The sequence below is a fragment of the Notothenia coriiceps genome, unplaced genomic scaffold (genome assembly GCF_000735185.1).
Source record: "Notothenia coriiceps isolate Sejong01 unplaced genomic scaffold, NC01 NC01_scaffold00003343, whole genome shotgun sequence".
NCBI lineage: Eukaryota > Metazoa > Chordata > Actinopteri > Perciformes > Nototheniidae > Notothenia > Notothenia coriiceps.
Window position 1 is genome coordinate 66,058 of NW_011336044.1, and position 10,291 is coordinate 76,348.

Here is a 10,291-nt window from a genome sequence, read left to right on the forward strand (position 1 = left end):
CTACGAGGCGGAAGACATTAGCCGAATCTTCGGTACTAGTCAACTGGAGGCGCTTATGTTGTGCAGCTACCAGCGTCAGTTTTGAACGATAGGAGGGGAGCGAAGTGTTTGTTTTTATAGTAAACCGGTCAACTTTAGCCTCTACTTGTCCGAGTAAACTATCGTTTTAGCCCGTCCGGTAGAGATTAAGTGTGTTTCATGTTGTGCAGTTTACTGTGCCTGAGTAAAGACCTCCAACTGGCGGATCGCATCAGTTCGCCCGGAGGGTCACCGTGAGCTCCGTGCCCTGTGTAGAAAATGACCGGAGAGAAGATCCGTTCCTTGCGCAAGGACCACAGGCCGAGCAAGGACGAGGATTTACTGGAACCGGACGAAGAGGCTGCAACCGGGACGTTCACCGCCTCCAAGACAAACAACAAGAGCAGAGCGAGTAAAATCTTCAGCAATCACAAGTTAGTCAAGTCTTCATCAACACAGCAGCAGCACCTACAGTCGCAGGTTAACGCTAACACCAACACACTGTCAACATCCGATGTCATCGATGACAACAACAAGAACCCCATCATCCGAACGGGGCAGGACTTCCCGGTGCATGAGTGTGTGTTTAAAGGAGATGTCCGCCGTCTGTCTTCACTCATACGGACACAGAATATCGCCCAGAAAGACGTCCATGGTGAGTCAACCAGCTGCCTATCCCTCAGCCCTAAAACAGGATCCCCCAATTGTAAGGTCCAGTGAAGCGTATGTTTAGTTCGCTAATATGCCATCAGTCCTTAGCAGTACCAAATAGGCGAGGCTTTTCCATAACAAGGCCAAAATATAGGAATATTTTGATTCCTCCACTTTTTATTTCCTCCTGCCCATTGCCCACACGTCTATAGAGTAGAAACGTGTTTAAGAATGATTGTTTGCTTAAATACCTCCTCCCAACTAAATCACGGATATTCCTTAGTAACTACAGCTAGCCACAAAAGTCTCTCAGATTTAACGTATTTGGTTAAATGCTTATGTGAAAGTTGGTCCATACCATAGCCATTTTGTTTATTTAGAGATTGTTTGCAAGACTTTTTCCAGACTGATAACACCTCTTCTGCAGGACAAAGTCTGCTCAGATAACGCCACACTTTCCAGAGAAACCATCCCTGAACTAACAAAGGGACGAGATTGTTTAGTTCCGGTTCATGTCCAGAGATAAAGGATGGCCTGTAGGCAGCTTGTGCTCAGTGTCATGGTGGAATGTGCTCTGTCTTCAATTCAAAGCTTTGATGTGGAGCACCACAACAAGGTGTCAAACAGTTCGCCCAAGCGTGCTTTTGGAACTTGAGCCTTTTGTTGAGGTTGATATGATTCAGTAGCAGCAGTTTGTGTGTATACGTGCACATTAGTTTAGCCTCCACAGGATACAGGCTAAAGCATGTCCATCACACAAGGAGAGTTTTATTAAAGATTTCATTATTTACATTATTAGCCACACAAATAGCAAGTTTAATCTGTTTAATTGTCAATTCATCAACATCACAAAAACATTTACTTACTGAACCTGCACTTGTACTTGTATGCTCAGGTGTTCTGAGATGTCCAGTGTAATAGGCTGTAACTAACATTTATTACTTTTTCCAAAAGATAGTGCCAGTCATGACAGCACCATCTGAATTGTATCTAGATTAACCAGCATATGGATTCTTGGAAGGCACATTTGCTAGTACAAATTTAATTGAATTCACCGGCTCCATATACTGTTTATTACAACATTATCCGGTGGGACTGCTAGCTGATCCCTAGGTTGTATTTGTACACACATCAGGGCTCTTACCGTCAGGCCCTGATGCTTTCCCACCACTTTCTCTTGGAAGAGAGAAGCCTGGAGGAGCTGAAAGGGCAGTTTGGCTTCCTCATAAGGGATTCTCCAACGCTTATGAGGCACATTTCAGATAACAAGGAAAACATCTGGGCTTTTCCACACCTCACTCAAATGTACCCAAATGCATTTGTATTAGAAGCATTTAGTGAATTTATTTATTTTAACAAGCCATGTCCCTGACTGTTAAATGCATCATATTTCAAGGGTATGGCCGGTTAATGGACTATACTATTGCTTGTCATGGTGGGAGAACGCACAATAGGCATAAATGTACCATGTCATTTGGAATTTCTGGATTCTGCCTCCTAATTTAAACATCTAATCCAGGCTGACTAGAGGCACAGGGTTTATCACTGAAACTCGTCTCTTATTGTTATTATCAAAGCAGACAAAAAACTATCCTTTTTTTTCTTCTTCAGGGAACACACCGTTGCATCTTGCCGTCATGATGGGGCACAAAGGTGAGTAATTCTTAAAGATGCACCACCATATGGTTTATTCTTGTTTGTCTCTCTAGCGTTCTAATTTGGTCGCTCTGCAGGTCTGTGTGTCGTCTTGTTTTTGTTTCTGTGTATTTGTGTGTTTCAGTTTGCTTGCCCTGCTTTGTGTGTGCATTTGTCTGACTAATCACCACCAGACATTTCTCACAGATCAACACAAAGAATCCCAGATGGCAAGATGCTCATGGATGTATACAAATATTGTGTTTATGGATTCTTATATTGCCCGGTCAAAAACAGAATTGAACAACAAATATTACATTTCATACATTTATAGAGAAAGAACCTATAAATGGGATTAGATAATGATGACAGAGCAAGAAATCTGATCCTCTCAGTGGCTAAAGTCTCTTGTTCTGATTGATGTGTCACCACTGGCTCAAAGACTAATAGTTTGAGGCTGGCAAAGGGGGTAATTAGTTTACATAGGAGGTGTCATTTTCAACTTCCATATTATTTGCCCTCCTTAATACTTTGATGCTATCTTCTGTGCATCAGATGTTACTTAGTTACTATCATAGTTTCTAGTTGATTTTATATCAGTTGTGAAAAATATGTCACAAAAGGTGTTAACCTCAGATGTCTCAGCTCTGTGCATTTTCCCAAAAGGAAATAAAAGTGGTTTATTTATGTAACAAGTCCTAGAAGAAAAATCTGTTTTGTGTATAAAATAAATATGTCACGATGTATCGAGGCCTTGTAGAAGTATTTACCTGATTCTTTTCTTAGCTGAATTGGCTGGACTGAAAGCATGTGCTTAAAATATTAATGCATTTCAAGAAGACTTCCCAACATGCTATTGAAAAATTAATCCCCCCCTCTTCTGCAGCAGGTTCTCAGGGAACATTTCAAGCATAGGGTTACTCGTCGTTCACGTTCTCATTTGTTTCGTGTCTGTCATTGTAGCAAGGGTTTCAAATGATTTCGCATTCGGAAATGTCAATCCTGTGGACAGAGTGAAGTCCCTGTCTCTGCCTATCGGTAATCCAGACAGTGGATTGCCAAAGTGTAGTGGCGGATGGGAGGCCATGGATTTGATTTAGCTAATGAGGTTGCCTATCTCTTGCCTGAGCTGCTAGCCTGTCCTCTAGGGATGCTCTGGGCAGACAGGCTGAAGGCTACAGCATGAGATCATAGTCTGGGTGTGGCTGGTCTGTTGGGATGGACAGGACACGGCTCTCTTTGTGTATGGTGTGTGTTTATTATTCACCAGGCTGCAAATGACAGAAGTGCATAGACTCTTACATTTGACCTTTTCCTATTGCACAGCTTGTTAGTTAAATAAAAAACTGAGCATAATACATTTAGTTGGCATGATTCTATCATTGGTAACTGAAACAACAATGAGAAAGAACCAAACAGCAGTGTGCACATGTACTTTATCGTATAATATACTACAGTATCTTCATCAACTCTCTCTCATAATTGATAACTAAACATTTAGAACAATAAGGTACAATTATGTAGCCACACTAAAAAACTGAAGAAAGAAACTTAGAGTACTCGAAAAATATTTATTTAATATGACTCAACTGTCAAAATAATATGATTAACACAGCTTCCTCCTGTTTCCTGTTTGGTGCCATCAAAGGACAGAATCTGTTTTCCTTTTGTCCCGAGGTTGTACTATATGTTTGCAGGGCCACACAGATAACATCTCTAGATATTTTAAATGTGTTTCAAAGACACAAGATAACAACCTAGTGAGTGTTTGGAGCCAAATTGCCAGTCTGGCAGGGTTAGTCTTCCTGAGTTGGCACTTAGTAAAATGTTATTGGGTCATCACTTAAAAAAAGAGCAGCCCGTTGAATCAAGAGAGGATATTAGAGGCTCATTATACATTTACACTCGTTTTACCTCTGGGAAAGCCAACAACATAGGTGATGTTATACAGTGTCACTTTTTCTTTAGAGCCTGCAGCAATGTGATTCTTCAACTGCTGTTTGATGCGCTCTATAAGTGCCTGATCGATGCCGAGGTGGGCAGAAAAGCCATTTTTATAAATGTACTCAGCCTGGACAAGAATGGGTGGTGATGGTGGGGGCTGTAACAGCCCACAGAGCCTCTTGACAAGTGCCCAATCTGTAGCCACCGCACGTAGTGAAGCATTAGATTAGCACTTTATTTCTCCATCCTGCTCTGCCTCCCTCATTTCTCTGTTAGAGTTCTTTGTGAATCGAGCCGGACTTCCACCCAGCTGCTGCACATTCAATCAACCCAGTAACCCACAGGGAGGCTTCCCTTATCAATACCTCATGACTGGGTATTGAGTCGGACAGAAACCCATTGCTTTGAGTTATAGGCTGCATGTTAATGTATCAAGGAGGCTCTTTCGATTCCATTCAAATGAATGAACTGCTGTTTGATTAGTATTTCCCAGCTTCCTACCATAACAAATAAAACCAACTCAAAAGAACCACATTTACGTAATATTATGTCATAACTGTATTGTATGATGCTGAGAGCAGAATATAGGTTTTTTCAACAGATGACTTCAAACATGTTTTTGCAATCAAATCTTTATTTGTTTTCCTGCTCATTTCAGAATGTGACAGATTACTAAAGAGGCCTGCTTGTGTTGTTGGATCAATTGATCAAGAATGATTGTGATTGGTTGCATGAAGGACCCGAAACCACTCCAAATGATTTGTTATCAGACTGACTTCTCTTGTAAATCAGTCAAATTAGAACTGTGCAAGTTTTCCTTTTGCATCAAGTGCTGCTATAATGCTACTATAGCGTATGCACACAATGCTGAAATCATATATCGTACAGCCCTAACTCCAGTCATTGAAATATATTTTGGCTATATTAGTTAATCCTCAAAGCCAAAGAGTCCACTGCTTGTACCTGAAAGCATGACGCGAGAACAGAAGCTAGCAGGTTAGCAGCTTAGGACACATTACACTTACATAATGTATATCTGCTAGTCGTTATTATTACACAATCATTGGTTGTAGTAGGGTGATATATAGGTGAAAGGCCAGAGGGAATGCTGGCCTACGTCAGAATGCAAACGCTCGTGCACTCTGCTGCCTGTATTTTCCAGACATCAACTTCTGTTATCAGCTGTTCCTAAACCGAGCACGGACCAGACTAATGCATAAACACATAGGTCTGCTTTTCTGTTTGCTGATGTAAAGCTCTTTGCGAGGCACTTTGCAGTTACATCAACCCTTTCCAGTGCTAACTCGGCTTCTTTTTTACTAAAGCATGCCATATAGTTGATATTAGTCAATCTTTCTAAAGTGCTGAGACCTGGAAAGAGTTCAACGTGCAGATTTTGTGAAGCAGAATTAGACAGAAGTTGATAAGACAACAGATTCCGACTCGTCATAAGCCAAGTCTTTGAGCCTGAGCTGCTCTCCTGGTACGAACACAATAACTTCCCATTGGTCTGTCTTTATTCATTAAGATTTTCTTTGCCATGCTCGCACATGGAAGCAAGCTGCACATTAGAGCAATGGTGTTGCTGATAATTGCTTCATTAAAGAATATAGACTAAGTGATTTGGGTCCTGTCACAACACACCTTTTTATTTTCGTGTAAATGCACTTGTGGGATTGCCACACTCCTCTTTTCTTACATTGTGTGGAGAATGTGTTTAATTAGGAGTGTTTCAAAATGTATTCTTCCCTGTCATAAAGAATGCATGAGACCCTGACCTCTTTTCATTAATTAAACATTGTGAGTATGCAGCTCAGTGTGATCTGGTATTCCAGAATGTTATGTGTTGCGCTCTCTTTTCAAAAGGTAGACGGTTTTTAGTTGTAGTCTTGGCCACCCAATTGGCACTGTACGCCACTACGTCGGCTTTCGTGCTAATGTGAAGCAGAGATACAAGTCTGAACATGAAGGAAGTTACCAGTTTGAATTTGTTTGCATGACTAATATGGGGGATTCAAATGAAAGAAGGGCTGTATTGAGAGTTTCTGCATCAAGTTCCTGCCCTATCGAGAGCGAGTCCATATCCACTCAGCAGCAGACTGTTAGTATTCAGCCTCTGGTTTGCATTTCACTGGTTTGCTGCTCACAGGCCTGTGACTGTGACAGCTCCTGCCCAGCGCTGAGACAGAGCCACACAGACGCCAACACTATAATGAATGATGTCACGGCAAAAATGACGGCAGAGCCGGAACAACAGGCTTTCGTTTTTGGCTTGCTGCAGTTTGTTGACAGGCTGCCTGCAGAGAGAGATCTCGCTATGGAGAGAAGGATGAGGCTCTTTGGCTGTTTTCCCATTGTTGGAATTCAGGCACAGCTCTGAGGGTGACTCTGCACAGTGCCAGGGGAAGTTTGACATTTGATTCCTGAGAATAATTCCTCATTTTACAGCAGTATGGATTCTAAAGAGGGATGTTCAGTCTTGCATAACTGTAGTTCCCATATGGCTCTGGTTAATGGGTCAGCTGACATCTCAATCCTACACACAATCTGCCCTTCTATTAAAGCAGGATGATTTATGCTACAGAAAATGTACAAATCACAAAGATGTGAACATGCAATCAGACAACATTTTCAACTGATATATACTGCAAAGTGATACAAGTGTGATCAAATGGAAGCATGTGATCAGGAACAGGAAACACACAAAGAAAGATTTAAGCCATAAAAGTAGAGTTGATTTCGTTTTCTCGGCTGGTTTGTCTTAAGATTCGAGCTGGACTCAATATTAGAGCACAGTGTTGAGACGGAGTTAAAAGGTGTTGCTTGGGCTCTGATTATGAATTAAATGTGTCACCATAGCAACATTATAGGTGACGAAGAGATGCAACTAATAGGAAATGAGGAGTGTTTGGGCAGTTTCAAATTAGACTTATTCTCACAGTACCATTTTTGTTTTGAAATATAATTGCCCTGTGCAACAATCACGACCACCAATATTTAAATACCGAGTGCCAAAGTCCAAACGTAATTCATTAAAATGACCTTTAACCTACCCTGTTTTTCACTGATAATGCTACATAAACAACAAAAATCCATGCCGGAGCACGGTTTAATTGAGTTCCATTATGATTCAGTAAAAATCGGTATAGGCAAGGGTGAAGGTAAATTACAATATTATCGTGATGTGTTCCAATGTAATCTTATTTACGGGTGACTGTGGCTGTGAGAGAGTGCGGTCGTCGTCTTTCAACCAGAAGGTTGTGGGTTCGATCCCGGCAGTTAACATGTCGATGTTTTATTGGGCAAGATACTTAACATTGAGTTGCTCCCGATGGCATGGCCAACAGTGTGAATGTGTGTGAATGTTTTCTTCCATAGAGCAAGTGGCACTGCCCTGCATGAATGAGGTGTGAACGGATGAATGACTCGTAGTGTGCCAAGCGTTTTGAGGGTTTTAAGACACCTGATAAAGCGCTATATGAGTACAGGCCATTTACCATTTATACAATTCTTTTAATTTAGTTTTTCTAAGCAAATTTTTGTTTTATAAATCGTTTTTTACTGTGATAACAAATTGGGTACCTACAATCATGTAATTCCACTGTTATATTCTGATATTGGGACATCCCTACACTACACCTTTTCTTTCTACTGTCTCTTAACGTTTTGTATTCCTGCGTTGTGGGTGAGTAGCACTAAGACCGAAAAAAGCCATTATAGCGTTCTTTCTTAAGTTTTGCGTAATATCAAACCTTTTTTTTCTGTCCTATTTGAATCTCTGTGTTTTTCTGTCTCTAGTTAAAAGGAAACCAATTTCCTGGTATCTGTGAGACACCGTTTATAATTAGGTTCAGAGTCTTGTTTTGCTTTCATTGGGGCTGGATTTTTCACTGGGGAGGAATCTCTTTATACTTTTATCACCTCTCTTTTTATTGCCTTTGCCATTGCTTCCTTTCAAGCAGAAAGCAGCATTCAAAAATCAAACGGCTAGTCAAATAAGGTTCACCACTAAGGCTACGTCTCTTGGCTGAACCCCCTTTTAAAGCTTACTCGCTGTGGGTATAAATGAATTCTGTTAACCTTGTTCTCGCTCTTGCATTTATAGTGAGAATTGTAAACATTAAAAACTAAACTTTTTTACTTTAAACTGCTTCATTTTCATTTTGAATACACAAGTCAAAGCTCTGTTTATACAAAAGAAAAATACCTTCGAGAGGTCTCAGTTCACCTGCTGGGTAACCTCCTTCTAGGATGGTTTAAATGCAGAGGACAAACTCCACTTTGTTTGCTGTGTTGTGTACATGCAAATATGTGTGACAAATTAACATAGTTTTATTTCAAATCCTTTAATTCCACGTAGAGATATCTCTCTTTCCTCCCTTGTGTTTTTTTTCTGCTGGTCTTTTTCATATTGTATGTTTGTGTCTGTCCTGTGAGACCTTTAGTAAAAGCAATCAATAAAATAAGTTGTGATTTGACTAAATACTTACCTATCTGAACCTCTGTCCTTTTTACAGAGTGTGCCCACCTGCTGCTGGCCCACAATGCACCAGTGAAGGTGAAGAACGCTCAGGGGTGGAGTCCCCTTGCCGAGGCCATCAGCTACGGAGATCGGCAAATGAGTAAGTATCTGTGACTGTGAAACCCCCGCCCCCCACTGCTGCTACCAACGGAGATGGACTTATTTACTGAAAACTCTGTGGCTTCAGTTGGGTTTCAGTTTGAGTTTGCAGGTTGTGAAAACAGTGATGGGTGGGGGGAAAAGATCCGATCAACATTTGCCTCTCATCTTCCACACCGCTGCTTCCAAGCGAGGGGTGGGGGGGGACATTCCTCAAGGCCCCGTGGCTTTGTGCTCCAATGAAAAGGCGATTCATGAGATGTTTCTCTCTCCTCATAGGCTGATCATGCTCAAGCCCCTTTCACGCCCATTTTCCAAAATTGTATTCATAATTTTTCAAGAATCATTTTTATTTAAAATTATTATATCTACTTTTATTTGAGACCATGCTTGTACAAAAACGTGACTGACATGTAAGTGAAACCACATATGTTAGGTTTATAGGTACAGGGTGTTAAATGGGAACACCTTTGTACACTGGCAGTTTATTTTTAAAACATTGAATGAAGAACTTCTGCTTAGGAAGTCTTTGATCTGCTTTTTTCAATGCTCTGATCCACAGGGTGAACTTCCAAAAAAAAAAAAAAGCTTTACAAAAAAAGCTATTCTATCCCAAAATATGCTTTGCAAACCACTGATCACAACATTATCCCCATTTTTGTACCAGACCTTTCCGACTGTATATGTTTTTTATATCTCTATGCCTACTTATATCTGATAAGTGCATTCTTTCCATTGTCTATTTAAAGCTCTTCTTATTTTGGTCATTGGAACAGGAAGGCCTGAGGTTTCTTTCTGTGTGACGGAGCTCTATAGCAGTGGTGAGAAAGAAAGAATTTGACAAACTGAACTACAACAATATTGCTACCAAACTTCAGCCATCAAAGATGTTGAAGGGCCTGTGCTGTAAACAGATATTGGCATATTACAGGTACATGGTGTTAAAACATTGTGATTAAATAAAATAAATAGAATAAAGCAAAATAGAAGAATAAAACCGTTCTTCAGAAAATATAATCAGTAAAGTCAGTCAATAGATGTATTTCTATTGTCAAAGCAATATTACATTGAGACATTTTCAACACGGCTACAGTAGCAGCTAATAGGTACAATATTGTTGAATGTACTCAAAACAATTGAAGTGTCAGTCAATCAGAGTGAAATAGTTGGGGCCTATTAGTGCAGCCGCTTGGCGCCAACAATAAGCCGCTTAAATTGTCTCCATTCACTGCACTGTTTAACTCTATAATGCCACTTACCTTACCAGATTAACACCTGTCTATGGTCTGAAGCCTGCAGTGAACTCTGCTACACATTTCAGGGCTCGACAGTAACGGTTGCCAGGTTGCCATTGGCAACCATTCAGAAAAAATGTCAACCACTTCTTGGCCTTTGGTTGCCATCAGTAGCAACCACTTTTTA

At 40.6% G+C, this 10,291-nt stretch overlaps 1 protein-coding gene across 1 annotated transcript; it reads left to right on the top strand.

Annotated features, from left to right (window-relative positions):
- The first annotated feature begins 2 nt into the window (after window positions 1-2).
- Window positions 3-9,490, top strand: LOC104941402 (ankyrin repeat domain-containing protein 13C-A). Its single transcript, XM_010766504.1, has 3 exons — window positions 3-673; window positions 2,281-2,322; window positions 8,766-9,490. Exons 1-3 carry the CDS (start codon window positions 298-300, stop codon window positions 8,882-8,884), a joined length of 537 nt encoding a protein of 178 aa, XP_010764806.1. The 5' UTR covers window positions 3-297; the 3' UTR covers window positions 8,885-9,490.
- Window positions 9,491-10,291: the final 801 nt, after the last annotated feature.

What these genes read in the sequence shown, in the direction of transcription:
- LOC104941402 (XM_010766504.1), top strand. Translation starts at nt 298, where the DNA reads ATGACCGGAGAGAAGATCCGTTCCTTGCGCAAGGACCACAGGCCGAGC. An exon ending in CGCCCAGAAAGACGTCCATG is followed by an intron (nt 674 to 2,280) that starts GTGAGTCAACCA and finishes TTTCTTCTTCAG; the next exon opens with GGAACACACCGTTGCATCTT. An exon ending in CGTCATGATGGGGCACAAAG is followed by an intron (nt 2,323 to 8,765) that starts GTGAGTAATTCT and finishes TCCTTTTTACAG; the next exon opens with AGTGTGCCCACCTGCTGCTG.